Genomic DNA, 18,171 nt, shown 5'->3' with positions numbered 1-18,171 from the left:
ATATAAGTAACATAGAACTAGTAGGTCCTTGGCTATAAAATAGTATAAATTTATGCAAATCATTTGACATCTCTGGAATTTACTGGAAATGCAAGATTTATTTTTAATGCTTTTACTATTATTAGGTAGCATTGAATCCTGAGAGCTATTCTAAAGCTCTATCCATTTATTCAGCCATGCATCCACGCATGCATACATACATCCATTCATCCATACATCCATGAATGCTTGAGATCTCTTATAACTCTAATACCTACAATTATATAACTTTGGAAGTTGCATCAAAAATAGAAGACCCAATAATTCCATGATAATTCAAATTGCATAAAACAGAATGGTTTGAGAAATGTGTAGAAGAGCAAAAAACTTATGAACAGTCAAAATAAGTTTCTCCAGTTGGTATTTGCTTAGATTTGCTTCTTATGTTTGTGTTTAGTTTCTGTTTGAAAAAGAAAAAGTCACACAAATTAAAAAGGGCAGGGTGACTGACTAGTAATTTAAAGTGTATGGAAAAAATCAGATGACTGAAACTCTCAATCATATTTGATTTCTAGAGAAGGTATGCCAATATTTGCACACACAGATATTTGTCTTATTCCCTCTACCCCCCAAATAACAAGAGTGAACACCCAAAGAAAGATATAACTTAATCGTGTCAATAATTCTAGAGTTTACCTTTGTTTCTGTTGCATGGGCTGTTGTCTCATAGCCATATATTGCATGTCTTCTTGTAGACGATTAAGAGGGGAATCTGGCTTGACACGAATCCCATAGTAATGGTACTTGGAGTTTCCTCTTTATGAAAGAAAAGAGACAGTACAGAGATAAAAAGTCAAACTAATATTAATCATACAGGATAAGTAACTTCTTGAAAATAATAAACATAGCATATATTAAAGTTATATTTATAACTGGGACTAGAGTGATAGCACAGTGTGTAGGGTGTTTGCCTTGCACATGGCCGACCCAGGTTTGATTCCTCCATCCCTATCGGAGAGCTCGACAAGCTACCAAGAGTATCCTGCCCACACAGCAGAGCCTGGCAAGCTAACCATGGCATATTAGATATACCAAAAACAGTAACAACAAGTCTCACAATGGAGACGTTACTGGTGCCTGCTCAAACAAATCGATGAACAACAGAATGACAGTGCTACAGTGCTACTATAAAACTTTACCAACAGGATAAATGGATGCACAGCAAATTTATATAAATTACATGAAAAAATATATAATATTTTGAAGTGTTTACATGAAACACATTTTTTTTTTTTTTTTTTTTGCTTTTTGGGTCTAACTTGGCAATGCACAGGGGTTACTCCTGGCTTTGCACTCAGGAATTACTCCTGGTGGTGCTTTAGGGGACCATATGGGATGCTGGGAATCGAACCCTGGTCGGCCGCGTGCAAGGCAAACACCCTACCTGCTGTGCTATCGCTCCAGCCCCGAAACACAAAAATTTAATGTTATTGTCTTAAATAAGCCTGTTATTTTTCTACTTCTATTTCTGCAGGGTGATGTGTGAAATGAAATAACTTCCTTGGCATAAGATGTAATGAAAACTATTGCTAAATATTTGAAACCTAGAAAGATGCTGGCATTTTGTCTATTCATTTTGAAATATATTTGATTAGTGTTCTGTTTTTGTTGTAGCTTTTGTTTTTAGAACCAACCAAGCAGTACCAGGCAGCACAGGGGGGCATTTCTTGAGCTACTACACAACCCAGCTGTGTGGTTCTGAAGGTTCTGTACTGCTCTGGGAATTATGCAGAGAGCTGTGGGTAGAACTTAGGATCCTTGGTAGGTAAGGGGCACCCTCTTTCTTGCCTTGGAGCTACTATCTCCTAGTCTCTTTTGGGGGCTCCTTTCTTGCAGTTCTGAAAACTGAATAAATTGCTCAGAATAGACACAAGAAAATTTCTCCTTGAGAATAGAAAATTTCTAATTGGAATAGAATGTTTATCACTGAAAATGATAAAAGTTTTGCATTTAATGAAATTTGAAAAGTAGCACTTTAAACATTTACATTTTATAAAGAGAAAATAGGTTTATGCAAGTATATCTAAGAATATACACATATAAAGCAAGATATGTACACATATAGATATTTGTCACTGTCACTATCATCCTGTTGCTCATCGATAGATATTCGTATAGCAATAAGTACTTTTTCTCTCTTTTAACATATTTTATTTATTGCTATTGCAATTATTACAGTTTAGATTAGATGGTTTTACAACAGCGTTAATGATTATAATTCTGATGTACTTAGCACCATTAATAAGTATCTGCTACAATTCAAGAGGAGTATATTTACATGAACATTTAATGAAAATACTTATATAAAACATAAAAATATAAATAAAATTTATATGAAAATAGAATAAGATTCTACTTCTAAAATAAGATATTCATGTATTAAGTCTTACAGATTTTAAAAATCATTAAAATAGTACTACGCAAATATGGCTAGTTTTATAAAACACAGTATTTAAAATAACTACATCAATTTAGAAAAATAATCCAGTACATAAAGTCATGGTTCATCATTATAGAAAAAGGCCCTGCAGGGGTGAAAGTGATAGTACAGTGGGTACATGGACGAGCTGGGTTTGATCACTGGCATTCCATATGGTTCCTGCAGCATCAGGAGTGATTCCTGAGTGCAGAGCCAGGAGTAACCCTGAGCATCATGTGCCCTCCCCTCGACCTCTAAATAAAAAAAACAGAAAACTCCAAATCAAGACAACAATGAAATCCCATCTCACATCAGTGAGAACGGCACATAACAAAAACAGTAGGAACAATCTGTGTTAGTGGAGATGTGGCGAAAAGGAACTCATTCATTGCTGTTTGTAATGTTATCTGGTACAACCCCTGTGGAAAACAGTATAGAGAGTTCCAAATAAATGAGAATTGAACTGCCATATAACCCAGCATTCCACTTTTGGGCATCTATTCCCAGGACATAAAAAATCTCAAAAGGACATATGCACATAATTATTCATAATGACATTAAATCAGTACAACAGCTAAGACAAGGAATCAACCTAGGTGTCCAATGACAGATGAATGGATTATGAAGATGTAGTGTACATAGAAATGGAATACTATACAGCGGCAAGGAATGATGAAATCATGCAGTCTGTTACAATGTAGTTGGAACTGGAAGATATCATGTTGAGTGAAGTAAGCCAGAAGGAGAAAGACAAACACAGGATGATCTCATTTATGGAATATAGACTACTGGATGAGGAAATGCTGCAGCAAAAGTGGGGTATGCTTAGATCATCCCGGACCCCAGTATTTAGAGGGAAAACAGACAGTGATGGAAAGAAATCACAGAGGAAAGAAGAGAATAAGAAGTAATGGTTTAACAATCATAAGAGCTTCAGTTATACCAGTAATACGAGTGAGAGGTATAGCCATATGTTCAAAATACAGATTCAACAGAACTGAAAGCCTGGGATCTAAGCTGCAACCATGGAAACTTCAGAATGTGCCTTTCAAGTTGACAGGCAGGGGTGAAGTGAGGGTTGGGATGGGGAGGGAACCTGGGAACACTGGTTGCGGGAAGTTGACACTGTTGAGGGATTGGTGTTGAATTATGTATGCCTAACACTGAATGACTTTCAGTAACTTTGTAAACAATGGCTTTCTAATAAAAATTAATGAAAGAAAGAAAGAACTGTAGGAAGGAAGAAAGAAAGAAAGAAAGAAAGAAAGAAAGAAAGAAAGAAAGAAAGAAAGAAAGAAAGAAAGAAAGAAAGAAAGAAAGAAAGAAAGAAAGAAAGAAGGAAGGAAGGAGGGAAGGAGAGAAGGAGGGAAGGAAGAAATAAGGAAGGAAGGAGGGAAGGAAGGAAAAGAGGAAAAAAGAAAAAGGAAAGGAAAAGCCCTTTTTTTTGCAGAGAATTAGACCCTGTCTCCAAATCCACTGCAGAATACAGCAAAAACAAACAAACCAAAAAGAAAAAAGAAAAAAGAACTCACAGAAAACCTTCCTGATATACCACAAACCAACTAGTAATGTTCTTTTATTCAAACTGGAAAATAGTTGGGCATAGAGACAAGGGTTAGGAGCAGGTGAAATTCACCAGGGAATATAGCTAATGACAAAGGTGCAAAGCAAAATGAGGCCTCTTGTGAGACTTTAGTCTCTAGTTTCTTTATAGTTTCCTACAAATAAGTATTTTGATTAGGTGTATGAGGAGGTGGTTCCTAGTAATCCATTAGAGATGGTGAGGGGAAATCAGCATGTTTCATGATCTTATTTGCTTAAACAAAATTGTAGGTGGGAGCTAATAAACACTACCTTTTGATTTGCCTTCATTTAGAAACAAAGCAGATTTATATTTTACTTCAAGCCAAACTTCAGAAAAACTGTAGATCTGGCATGAGAGATACTTTTACTGACAGATAAATAACCAATCTACAGATAGTTTGCTTTTAGAAAAGTACCTAACTTTGTAGTTCTGCTGTGGTAACATATTTTTAAGAGGAAGGAAACTGTATGCCTAAAACATATACAGTAAACTAATTTTATCAACTGAAAAAAAATCTGAGAGTTTGCCTCATGATTTATATTTTTCAGCTCATTGGTTTATCAATAAAAATCAAGAGGTAAAAGTTTCTGTAGTAGAATCTCTGGAACCAAGTAGAGGCTTTTACTACCTTTATAACACTGTATTTTTTAAAAATTCTTCTTGATCAAATTTCTTTGTTCCTTATTTTTCTAGGCTTTGCTTTCCATCCTTAATTGCAAACACTACATACAAATTTAAAGGAATCAGGCAACATAACTACTATTTAGTGAGAGGGGGGAAAAGAGCATCAAAAGGTAAAAGCTAAAATACCACAATATGTATTTAAAGTATGGATTCTACTCATTCACAAACCCAAACAACCTCAATTTTGTTCCTTTCTGTTTCAAAGATATCTTTCAAGGTTTGAATGGAGTCTCAAAATAGGATCCATTGAAATCCTTTGAGTAACAAAAGGTGCACAACAATACAGCTATCAGAATTTTGTATAAAGCCCAGAGTCTCAAAATATTGGCATGGTATGCATAACTATTGAGCCATCAGTTAGGAGAGAGTAGGTTAGGTCTCCACATAACAATTTTTGTGATTCTGGGAAAAATACTAGAGAAACAAAAAGCTTTTTTCCTAGGGATTAGAAGCTAGTTCCTTTAGTCTGAAAAGACAATCATATTACTCAGTTTAAAATACACTAGTTTTTAAAGTATAGGTAGAAGAAAGCATATTTATGAGAGAACTGAACTCCAGCAACCTGAATACTGTACAAGCACATAAAGTCAAGAAAATTTTGTGCAGAATAATTTACATTCTAAATACACATAGACTTGCATATATCATAAAATCAACACACTGTATTTTCAATATAAATTTATTGTGAAGTTTTTCAAGCTTTTATTTTTTTTAAAGAATATTAAGAATTCTCTACTAGGATGCTACAAACCTGTGACCTGTAATTAATTACAGGTCTATTATCTAATGTTTGCAGTATATCTTTAGTTTTATGCTTGCTAATGTAGATTACTATAATATTTAAGAAATAAAACACATTCATCTTTACCATATACTTAATGATGTTATGATAACTTGTAAAAAGTATGGAGAGGCAAATATACAGTTTCACAGTTTTTAATATTATTTTCATTTTTCATTAGCAAAAACACTCATTTATTTCAAAAGGAAGGAAACAGAAAAACTAAGAATCTTCTTCACATTACTGGTTTCCATGTGAAGGAATTACACTTACTATATGAGAACTTCCATACATATATGGTTCACATTAAGAGTTTTTTAAATGTTTAAAGCAGACAAATTGAAACCATGTCATGAAAGCTTCCAAAACATTTTTTTCCTTTAAAATAAATTTTTTCTGGCTTGTTGGGTTATACCTGGTGATGCTCAGGGTTTACTCCTGGCTCTGTACTCAGGAATTACTCCTGGCAGTGCTCAGGATCTGGGATGCCGAGATCAAACCTAGGTTAGTTGTAAAACACCCTACCCATACACTATTGCTTGATCCTCAAAAACCTTATTTGCAAGTTCACTAAATCATTTTGGTTTCCAGAAATGAAAATAAAAATGTCAGTCTTAAATTCCTAGTTGGTGCATATCAACAGAATAGTTATGTTATAGTATTTCAGAGTAAATCAACTAGAATCAAGAGCTATAGCTTTCCACTTACCATTTCACTTTATTCACATTTATTTAATATTTATAGAAGAAGGAAAGACTGATATTTATTTTTAAAGCATCATACATAAATCTTCTCTGGCTCATTTCTATATGATTTTCAATTCTTTTCAAAGCTTTGCTCAGTTGATGTCTGGGACAATACACCATCATTTGGTTTAGTGGTATCATTGCACAATGACCTTTCTTTTTTTCTGAGGGATTTTATAAAAATAAGCTAATTCTTCATTTTTTCCTTTATATGCTTTCTGTAATCAAGCATTGCTGCTCACACACTAAACTGAATTAGTCCAGCTTGAAAAAGATGATTTTATTATCTTGCTTTTCAATACTAACCTAGTTCCCAATCTCCTGGTTCGTAGCCCCATGAAAATTGACCTTATTAGTTTTCCAAAAGAAGCAGCATTGACTGGGTCCAGTTTGTGTTCCTGACAGTGTCGTAGGTAGTGGTTGTATAGAGTGCTTCTGGGAAGACTCACTCCTTCTGCTGTCTCATAATTGTCCAACAGCCACTGGAGCTAGTATGAGTAAGACAGTAAACACAGAAAAAAAACATATCATTTACCAAAATTACAGGACACTATAAACAGAATACACCGAAAATCTCAGAAGATCTTCATCAAGTCTTGTAATAAGACAAACTGTTGCAATTTACAGGTCATCTGACCTGAAAATGCTCAGGAACACTATAAAAGGCAAACATCATTTATGACTTCATACCATGCCCATTCCTTCAGACATTCAAGCACAATGCAAAAATACTAGTATTTCCTATATGGAATGCTATTTGGAGATGTCTCCAGGGAATTAAAATAATTCCATTAACTGATTATAAATACAGTTTGCAATTGCCATGAAACAAAATATATTACCAAAGGTGGCAGCATGGAACATTATATTTATTCAAATTGTTGGTTTATTACAACATACAAATAGCAGGCTGTCTTGTATCAATTTTATAGTATCTGATTTCTTACTTGAAATAAATGCAAGATAATATTATTTACTACAAAAAAATTCTATAGGCATTAGAATAAAAATCACTTCTATCTCCAGAAATAAAGCTCATTGGGCACTAGTTTTTAAAAAAATCATGTGGTTGGGGGTGGGAGGGATACTGGGGACATTGGTGGTGAAAATGTAAACTGGTGGAGGGACAGGTGTTTGATCAATGTATGAAACTCAAACATGAAAGTTTTAACTGTAGCTCATGGTGATTCAGTTAAAAAAAAAAGAAAAAAAATCATGTGGGGCCTGAGAGATAGGACAGGGGATAAGGCACATGCTCTGCATATGGTTCCTTGAGCACAACAAGGACTGAGTGTACCTTAACACAGAGCCAAGAGTAAATCTTGAGTGCCAATGGGTGCTGACCCAAAGCAACAAAAAACCCCAAACCAAAACCTCTTAAATTAAAATTTCTATGGGTCTTCTATTTGAAAAAATAAAAAAAACTTAAAGAATAAGGAGAGATAGTAGACGGTTTAGAGATAGAGCCTGGCAAGCTACTTGTGGCGTATTTGATATGCCAAAAAAAGTAACAATACGGGTCTCATTCCCCTGACCCCGAAAGAGCCTCCAACATGGCAGCATTAGGAATGACAAGTAAGGAGAGGCTGCTAAAATCTCTGGGCTGGGACGAATGGAGACGTTACTGGCGCCTGCTCGAGTAAATAGAATGATGGGCTGACAGTGATACAGTATACAGTTTAAGTTACACGTCTTGCATGTGACCAAATGTGGCTTCTTTCCCAGCACCACCTGGTCTCTTGATAATCATCAAGTGATATCCTGGAGGCCCCTAAACTCTGCTAATAGTAGCCTAAATAAATCACCAACATTTCAGTGTGTGAATAACACTGCATCTTCAGGCCTTTGCAGTGAACTACTGGGCTCTGGTTGGCAGAAAATCATCCAGGGAAGATCCTCTTCACTATCCACACCCCATAAAAAGAAAAAAAACCCCATACTCTTTGACATATAGCTAATAATTAAGATACTCTTAACACAGATAGACAGATATGTATGTATATATAACCAAGTTCAATGTTAACAAAATTAAATTGTCAACCTTTTGTGATCTACATAAAAGAGAATTAAATAGACTCAGAGTACTTTCATAAGGTCACATACTGTCTCAGTGCTTGAGTCTGATCTCCAGTATGTTCTCTAATTACTTGTATACCAGTTGGGATATTCATTAAAGCAGCAACTATTTTAGATGATTTCTTTCAACAAAATTTCTACATCACATATAAGAAATGTTAGAGTTGATGGTTTTACAATCAATTCAAGTAAATGTTGAGAATCACTTTATGAAGTAGGCAAGGTGCTAGACACACAGTGATTCAAAAATTAATGATATAGCTTCCTGTTATCTAAAAACTTGCAATCAAGTTCCAAAAAAGACAGCATGTACCTTCAAATGAATTAAAGAATTTCTACACTTTGCATACATAATTCTGGTATTAGACTTAGAATCTTCAGACTCTCAAGAAAATTCATTAAAAATATTTTTTAAATTACTTTTTTAAACATGACAAGTTTTTCAGAACTATTTCCATACTAAACATTTCTACATGATGTTACATAATTAAACATATAGTTGAGAAAATATGGCCTCCAACATTATAAATATGGTAGAGCAGAATACTTTTTGTATAAAATTAATTTTCTGGAAGTGTCTATGGAGCACCTAACTATAGGTGTACATTTAAACATGACTGTGTTTAGTACACAAACTATTGCCTCTGTAACAGTTATAACCTCCCCAAATATAATTTGTAAAAAGGTGACACAAAATAAACATTCAATTTTGTAATGACAGAACATTCTAGGATAAGATTCTTGATATATGAATCATCTGTAGTCTTACTATCAGTAAACAATTTTTTTCCAGACGCATTCATACATTACTTCTGAGTATTTCAAATCACAAACAAAATAAGTTCACTTATATATAGTCATTTAGTGTAAAAGAGGAGAAAACTGATGGAAAAACAGAGGAGGGAAACATGTTATTAAGACAGTGTAGAAATTTGCCAGCTATTGGGGTGTGTGTGTGTGTGTGTGTGTGTGTGTGTGTGTGTGTGTGTGTGTGTGTGTGTGTGTGTTGGGGGTGGGAAGCAGGACACTCAAGAAATCTCTTCAGTGATTCTTTTTAAATTTTAAGGATTTGTTGATTATGAATGCAAATGATAACCCTATGACATACAAAATGGGGTATCACAAGCATATCTTATCACCCCAATAAAAGAATGGATTTTGACAGCATTGTTTTCTCACTTGGATGGAATTAGGGTAGTTCTGGTGAACCACACTGCACAAAACATTGCTGGTTCTTGTTTTGTTACAGATATTAGAGAGACTTCCAATGGGATTATTAATATAGTAATTAAACAGAAAAACAAAACAAAGACTAGAGAAAGGAATATAGACTCAATATATGGGAAGAAACAGGAAAAATTAAGAACAAAACCTCCAGAAAGTCACATATGCTGAAAAAATATAAATTATTGGAAACAGCAATATTTTATAACTATCTAATAAAGAACCCAAATCTATAAGCATGGGAAAAATATGTGTAGATAAAAATGTCAAAGGTATGTATGTATGATATGTATGTATCTTCATACAATAATGCATACTAATTGAAGCCAAAGCAGCTAAGTATTTTAAAAATCCAATCATCCCTTCCTCTATTAATGAGCAGAATACAGACCTATAGAGTAAATCTTAGTTTTAAGGGGGCTGGAGAGATAGCACAGCGGGTAGGGCGTTTGCCTTGCACGCGGCCGACCCGGGTTCAAATCCCAGCATCCCATATGGTCCCCTGAGCGTGGCCAGGGGTAATACCTGAGTGCAGAGCCAGGAGTAACCCCTGTGCATCGCCGGGTGTGACCCAAAAAAAGCAAAAAAAAAAATCTTAGTTTTAAGGACATTACTCTTGAAAAGTGGCAATAATTAATTTTAAACAAAAGTGCAGAGTTTTTACCTCCACATTACCCTCTTCTCCTTTTTCAAAGTGATCTCCAGGCTTCTCCTTTTCTCCTTTTTGTAAAATTAAAAACACACACACGAGAAAAGAAAGAAACAACTCTGAAGGCTGAAGGTAGCTCTGCTAGTCATGGCTGTTTCATTAGGAAACTTGCTAATAACTGCACTAGGCTTGGTTATCCTAAAAACTACTAAATACATGGTAATTGAATTAGGATCAATCAGATACGATACTGAGGTTTAGAGGGGCTTTAAAAATCTGCATTCTACATGCCATCATTGAATCTTCAAGTTTTGACACAGAGATAAAATCGTAGATCAGATATTTCAGTTTAAAACATGATCAAAGAAAAGACTAATTATATTGTAAGAGAAAACTTGGCAGTTCAATGTAACCTGAAGACATACACCATATACTTGATGTGTTTCCCAAGGAAATGTAATGATGATTCTAAGATAAACTTTTTCCTTTGGTTTTTGTCTTTAATACATTGAATTTGAACACCAGAATTCAATACCTGAACATATTGTCATTTAGAACTAAGCTATTACAATTTTTGCTACTCTTTACACAATGTCTTATAAAACATTTGTTTACATTCATGGTTTTAAAGGCCCATAAAATACCATAGGAACTTTTAACCTTTATCTTTAAAACCTGATTATTCTACTAATGAACGAAATAAATTTATCTAAGGATGGAAAACAAGATAATTGCATCTTTCAACCTTTGCATTTAATCTATATTAATCAGAATAGATTAAGGAAAATGAACAGTTCCAATTTTTCCCAAAGGGAAATACTGATTGACAAATTAAAAAAAAGTACAGATTGTACTCCCCAATTAACATCTAAACATAACATTTGGCATTTTTTCCCAGATGGATTATTACCCATTAGAATTCCTTTAAGTTCAGTTCACTGATGATATGCATTTTGACAGGTCTTATTTCTATCATAACATATTTACAATACAGCAAAATCAAAGGGGAATGGATATAAAACATGTTTTTGCTGTGAGCTGAATACATTTGAGCAGCTAACACCAGCAAAAATTATAAAATAATTATTTGCTAGATTTTAAGTGTATAAAATAAATGACTATATCCTTTTACATACTTTAAATGAATTTTTTCTCAAATGTACAAGCTGAAGAACATTATGTGAAAATTGAGAACAATTATTTTAAGAACATTCTGTATTTAAATTTACAAGCAAATATATCCAAAATTGTAAACAATATAAACATTAAGTATCAATTTATATTACATTATCATAGATGTACTTCATTAACTACACTGAGGATGAGTATGAAATAATTATAAATCTTCAATGAAGAGAACTAAGGCATTCTAATTTAATGTAGGCTGACTATATATCATTTACTCAAAGCATCTTCAGATATAAAACCTTATAAAATAAAAATGATTATACTAATAGACTCAATACCCCCAAATAAAACCAAAAGCACCACATCAAATATTATGAGATGAATAACACTACCACTGGATAAAATTTTTAAAGTATAAAACTGGAATAAAACCACTTTGTCTAGCACTCTTAAACTGAAGGTCACATCTGGAGAAATGATAGTTTGCATATGTTATTTAACTCAAATGGTAGGCAGAATACTTTTAAAAGTTTTTGAAAGTTCCAATTCTATCAATAATGTTCAAAAACAGAAACACTAAAGTACATTTGAAAAAAAATGTAGGTATGACTTCACAGAAGAGCACATGCAACTGGCAAAGGCACTTAGCATCTATCCCATTCTATTTCTTATATTCGTTCATTTAGCAAACATCTAGTGAACACTTACTATATAAGATGCACCAAGGATGCAATGGTGGACTTATTTTTTGAACACTCAACTGTTAATTAATATCTATTATTTGACAATGAGAACCTAATGCTAAAACAGTTGTTACTTTCATTAATGTAATAAAATATGGTGATCAGTGTAAGTGTAAATTTGGTCACAAATGGGAGGGCACTATAGGGTAAGAAGTAGTTCTTTGCCCTGGATGGTATTAGACAGAACAACAGTACTAAATACTCTTAATTATTATACTGAGAAAGGGAAATAGATTTAAAAAACTCCTACTCCATCTTGTAATCTACAGAGAGATTTTATTTAAAAAGCACTCAGTGGGATTCTAATGAGAGGGCATATTTGATTTTTACCTAAAAGGAACCTGTAAAATTACTGCAATAATCAATTGCATAATGAGAAAATTCTGTATTCTATATTCTAAAATGGAATAACAACTGGTTTTCACTTCCAATACTATGACTGAAGCCCACCTTTTAAAGTTAGTAAATATGGCACAGCTAGAGAGCTAGAGTAGGGGTTAAAGCACCTGTCTACATGCAGTCAAGCTGAGTTTGATCCTTGGCAATACATATGGTTCCCAGCCCTACCAGTTGTAACTCTTGAGCATAGAAACAGGAGTGATTCCTAAGCTCTGCCAATTATGGTACAACCCCCGGGCCACTCAAAAAGCTGAAACAACACAATAACAAAAAAACCTAGTAAATACTAGACATCCATTTTTGATCATTTTTCCCATCTATTGATCAAATAATCATTTTCAGAAACTGGTAAATCAGAAAACTAGCAATATAAACCTGAAATTTTGTCCACTTCAAAGAATGTCACAAACTTCAATATTTTGTTGAATGTAGCAAGATTAAAATTGCCACAGTTTATGGGAAATTATAGTAGTTAAGATTTCATAAAAGTTCTCCACATATGTTTACTTTTCTACAGAGCTAAAAATTTCTGATTAGATTAACAGATTTAAAAGATCCCCTAGCTGGTGCTTATCAACTAGAATGCACGCAGCAGCTTACTCTAGTTAAATAGGGCTAATAAGACACAGGAGCATCACAAACTTTCCAAGAAGAATTAGACAGCAGGCTCTTCTTAAGTGTTGAGGGAAAAGAAACTTGACTGCAGCAGAAAACACAGATTTTTCTCCACTGTTTTACACGTATCTTAAGACTCAGTAGTTCTAAGCACTTGACTATAAATGTGTTTTAAAATAAATTTTAACAGTAACTCCAAGTTATAATAAAATGTATCAGCATATCAAGGAAAAGATTACCACTGAATTTACAACATTTACACCTTCTTTTTCAATATACTGAAAAGCTTCTGATAGCTGCAAACAATACGGATGATTTGCCATGCTGCATAATACAAAACATAAAGCCAGGGAGTAACAAACATTCATCTGATGTTTATGCAGCTTAATTTACACATTCATTAACATTAACTACTACACTCCATGAATCTGACAATAGGAAAACAATATCACAGAAACTCGAACATATTTGAAAATTTTTAAACAAGTCAACAAATCAATAAAAATATACAAATAAACATGTTCCACAGTATTGTTCATGAAAGGAGTAATCAAAATGGATATACTTAAAATTAAATGTCACACATTTTAAGAAACCACGGATCTCATATGTAAAGAAAATGTGAACTGAATATTAAAGTCCAAATTCACATAAATCCAAAAGTTCTAAATAGGTAATTTGAAATTTCAAGGTTTCAACCTCCTATTGTCCCAGATATTCTTTATGAAGAGGGAAGAATGTTTTCACCAGTCATTTTCAAAACACAAATATCAGCTAGAACCATCCTTCCCCCAAACATACACCCTAATATATACAGTAAAGTCAGATTTTACACACTCATAAACTCATACTTATACAGCAGAAATATAGTTATGAAACATGTAAGAGTTGCATATTAATATGAATTTTCTTAAATGGGAAAATAATATTTAAGCTATCACAAAAAATATTTTGAAAACTCTATCCATGATTTTCACTCAAATTGTAGGCATTTTCCAAATTGGCAAATCTGCTTTTTTTTTTTTAATCAGGATTCTTCTTAATAACTTGAAAAAAAAATTCTTCAAAAAAAAGTGTCAGAACACAAGTCACTTATTATGCTAGAATACGAAGTTCAAAAAAATTTAAATATTTTAAAGATTACTGAAAACACTCTTGCAGTAGTTTATACTAAAGGTTTTTGGTTTATTTATTTATTTCATTGGAAATGGGGGTGTGTTTGGTCATACGCAGCTGTTTGGGGGTTAGACCTGGTTCTGTGCTCAGGGGTCATTCCTGACAGAGCTCAGGAAACCATGTGGTACTTGTGGATTATGAGGTGCCCAGATTAAACTGGGGTATGCTACATGCAAGGCAAGTATCTTCATCTGTATACTATCTCTCTAGACCTTTAAAAGCTTATTTTAAAAATGGCATTTATCTGATTTGATTCAATTTTGAACTTTTCAGTCACAAAATATTATGGAAGAATTAATTGACAATGACAATTTTATTTCTAAATTTAAGAGTACATTGTTAGTTGGGAGACAAAATAAATTCTTATTATCACAAATAACAGTTTACCATTAGAATATCTTTTCTTATGTTTTCTAGAGCACACCCAGAGGTATTCAGGGGTTACTCTTTGTTCTGCACTCAGGATTTATTCCTGGTGAGTGTTGGGGAACATATGGGATGCTCAGGATCAAACCTGTGTAGGCTGTACAAGGCAAATGCACTACCTGCTTTACTATTCCAGCTCCAGAGTATCTTAAATAGAATTGAATATTGAATATTTGGTGTGTTTTCTTTTTCTCATAATTTAGAAATAAAAGCAACAAAATAATTTTTACTTATTTTCATTGATGCCCCAAGATTTGAATATCTGCTTAAAATAGTTTTAGTTTCACAAAACAGTCATTACTTTTGCCACACTTACCAATGTTATAGTAATGTTGCATATATTAATGGTTAAAAATTTCAAAGAAATAATTAGAGCATCCTGATTATTCTTAATTATTAGTAATTTTTAAACTTTTCTTCAGCATCAATTCTTTTTGGCCATTTCATTTTTAATTTTTAGGACCTCAGCTTATCTAGGTAGCTGTTTCATGCCCATATTATATTTTCTTACTGATAAATGATCATTTTCAAATAATTTATCATAGGGTTAGGCAGTATAAGCCTTAAAAAACCAAACAGAGTATTCCTGGTTTCAGAAGTAAATAAGACTAATTCTCAATCTCAGACACAGGAAATATAAATTACAAGCATTTGTTTCAGAATAAAAAAATATCAAACTACATTTTCAATATTTAAAATCCCATTTTACTTCTTAAACATAAACGGCAGCTTGTTATTAACTTGGTAATGTTATACATGTACCCAAAGACAGTACAAACCTAATAAAGCAATATACTGGGGGTTCTATGTTTTATATATTCCATTGTACAAAATAGCCATTAAGTGATAGAGTTCATTAGGGAAGAAAGGTTAAGAAGCAAAATAAATAAATAAAACAAGCATTAGGAAGCAAGCAACACATGCAGAACAAGCAAGAGATTAGTTTACGTGAAGAAGAGGCAACTTACATGGCTGTTGAGAAGAGAACTTCTGTGAGTGGACAGACCGTCAGACTTTTGCAGCGTCTCAATCGCCATTTCAATCTGATAAAGATGTCATTAAAAAAAAAAAGGGCTCAAGACAAGATAGTAATAAAAGGCTCACCAAAGAATTTCTGAATAAGAATTTTTAAAGTTCAGTTTTCTTCTTCAATGGTGGCTAATGAATAGTTTTCACTAAAATGTGTACTTTCCCCATTTCCCCCAACCACAAAGAATTAATTAAAAAAAAGCATGCTAATAATATGTCCAATCGTAAAAGTAGACCTTTTAAAACATCCTGTAATTATAATCAGATTGGAGACCTGAGGAACAGGAATCCAGTGAAATTTTCTGGTTATAGAGAATAATTTTGACTTTCAAGGTTCCAGATGTGGGATAGAAACCACTCTCTAAATAGTCTCTCATTTAGAGTATTTAATATTTGTTCTATTCTGTCATGAAGGAAAAATTATACTCCAGATCTTGTGTTTAACATGCATTAGCATTCTAATGTGAATGTTCAAAGATAACTCTATTAATGTTGAAAACTTATGAATATGTCCATCTCTCTCTTACTTAACCCGGTATCAAAATTTAGAAATGGAGGGTCATTAGTAAGAACAAACATATTAAGATTAAATCATGGCTCCTATATTATATTTAGGATGTGGTGGTGAGGCAGAGTAATTAGAAATGACAGTGGAAATGGAATACAGAAGAGGAAAAGAAATTCAGAGCCAAGAAAGAAAAGGGGCAACAGCAGAAACAATTCTAGTCTATGTAATCTCAGCATACAACAAGCAATCATAGCACCTAATGAAGTAGCTTGGGGCCAATAACAAATGAGTTGCACTCTTCACTTCATATTTAAAGGTATCTATTACTCAAGTCCTATTTCATTATAACACAAAGTTTAAAACAGGTTCTGCACACGTATACTTGGTTTATATAAACAACTTTACCACAACTACTATAGTCGGCAGTTAAAAAATATTTAATGTTTTAAAACACAGTTCATTTATTTATGTTTTAAATTTGCTATGGAAATTAGGGTAATTTCTTGACACTTGCACTGCACCACCTCCCAACAATGACAAAGATAAAGAAGAATATATCCTTAGCAAATGTGTTTTTAATTTTTCTAATAAATTTACATATTTTTGTAGTGTAACCATCTATAGGCTATTCAGTTCAATTAAGCATTAAACCTAATTTTATTCTAACCTTGGAAATCAATCATGTACTTCTCTTTTGTATTATTTCCTCAAATTAGATTCTTATTAGTGTTAATAAAATGTAACACTGAGAAGAATATTTGGTTAAACATTATATAAATATTCTGAAAACAGTAAATTTATACAATGATATAAGACTATTCTATATTTTTATCATAAAATTAAACTGGTTTCTAAAATCAATCTCTCAAATGTTAATATAGCTTAACATTATACTTGAAAATAAAATTGGGAGTTATAATGCAGAAGTGAAAAAAAGATCCAGAAAGTCATGTAAATGTAATGAGCAAACAAGTATTTTACCAAAATGTAAAACAGTGAAAATGATAAGGGACCTTAATATTACATGTTATAAAAGGGAAAGAGAAAATGCTCTTGTTTTCAAATAGAAAACTCAGGCACACACATATACATGCACATGAAGAAGTTGTTTAAAACTGTAACAGGCTAAAATATCTATGTTTCTTTTAAAGTCTGAGTGTGGAAATTAAGTATTAAGAAATTAAGTATAATTAAATTAAATATGATTTCTATCAATCATATAAAAACAAAAGCTGGTCTCTTATTTTGTAATTTTACAAGTTTAAATAAAAAGTAAGTTTATATGAAAATATTGTCAGAAATATAATAACAGAATAATGAAGGGTTTGGTTCTTTGGTTAGTGCTCAAGGATTAAAAGGGCCACGCTGGCCATGCTTGATGGGCCATGTACTGCTGGACTTGATCTTGGGGCCTCTGAATGAAAGACTTATGCTTCAGTATTTCTGAAGTCTTAACAATTGGTAGTTGGATGAATCAATAGTTCCACTGAAAAAAATTTTATGTTTTTATTGCTAAAATTGTTTATTTTATGGTGGTCCCAGATTTCAAACAATGCCTGAAGGCCAGGTTGTTAGGAAATGATTCTCTCATTTCTGGTCATTTATTCATTTTTATTTTTTTAAAGAGCTTTGGGTAAAGTATAAAATCTAGAAAAAAAAATCTGGGTCAAACTGGATTAACAAGAGGCAAAGTAACTCTCTGGATCTTAGAATTTCAGTTCTGTAGTTATTTTGTAATAAAGACTAAAGATGTAGTAGCTCCCCTGTAGCAATTTTATGAACTAACTGACTTTGGTCTGTGCAAATCTGTAGAGGCCGGGAACAGAAAAGAGGAAAAGCGGGAATGACAGGACATACCGGCAATCAATAATGAGCAAAATATGATGAACAGCTTTATAACAGAATGCTGGAGCCCAATTGGAAGACTATTTGTTTCTAAATATC

The 18,171-nt window shown here is 33.0% G+C and overlaps 1 protein-coding gene across 7 annotated transcripts in view; it reads right to left on the bottom strand.

Moving 5' to 3' along the window:
- Positions 1-18,171, bottom strand: part of RFX3 (regulatory factor X3) — a 333,475-nt gene that overhangs the window by 82,219 nt on the left and 233,085 nt on the right. For all 7 annotated transcript variants that reach the window (XM_055144130.1, XM_055144135.1, XM_055144140.1 and 4 more), the window contains 3 exons: positions 15,659-15,733; positions 6,561-6,742; positions 676-795 (listed from right to left, as the gene is read on the bottom strand). In XM_055144130.1, the coding sequence (XP_055000105.1) occupies positions 676-795; positions 6,561-6,742; positions 15,659-15,733 (377 nt within the window). The remainder of the gene's footprint in view (positions 1-675; positions 796-6,560; positions 6,743-15,658; positions 15,734-18,171) is intronic.

Source organism: Sorex araneus, chromosome 1 (assembly GCF_027595985.1).
Source record: "Sorex araneus isolate mSorAra2 chromosome 1, mSorAra2.pri, whole genome shotgun sequence".
Lineage (NCBI taxonomy): Eukaryota > Metazoa > Chordata > Mammalia > Eulipotyphla > Soricidae > Sorex > Sorex araneus.
The sequence above is the reverse complement of the archived record's forward strand: the minus strand, read 5'-3'. Positions and strand labels throughout refer to the sequence as shown.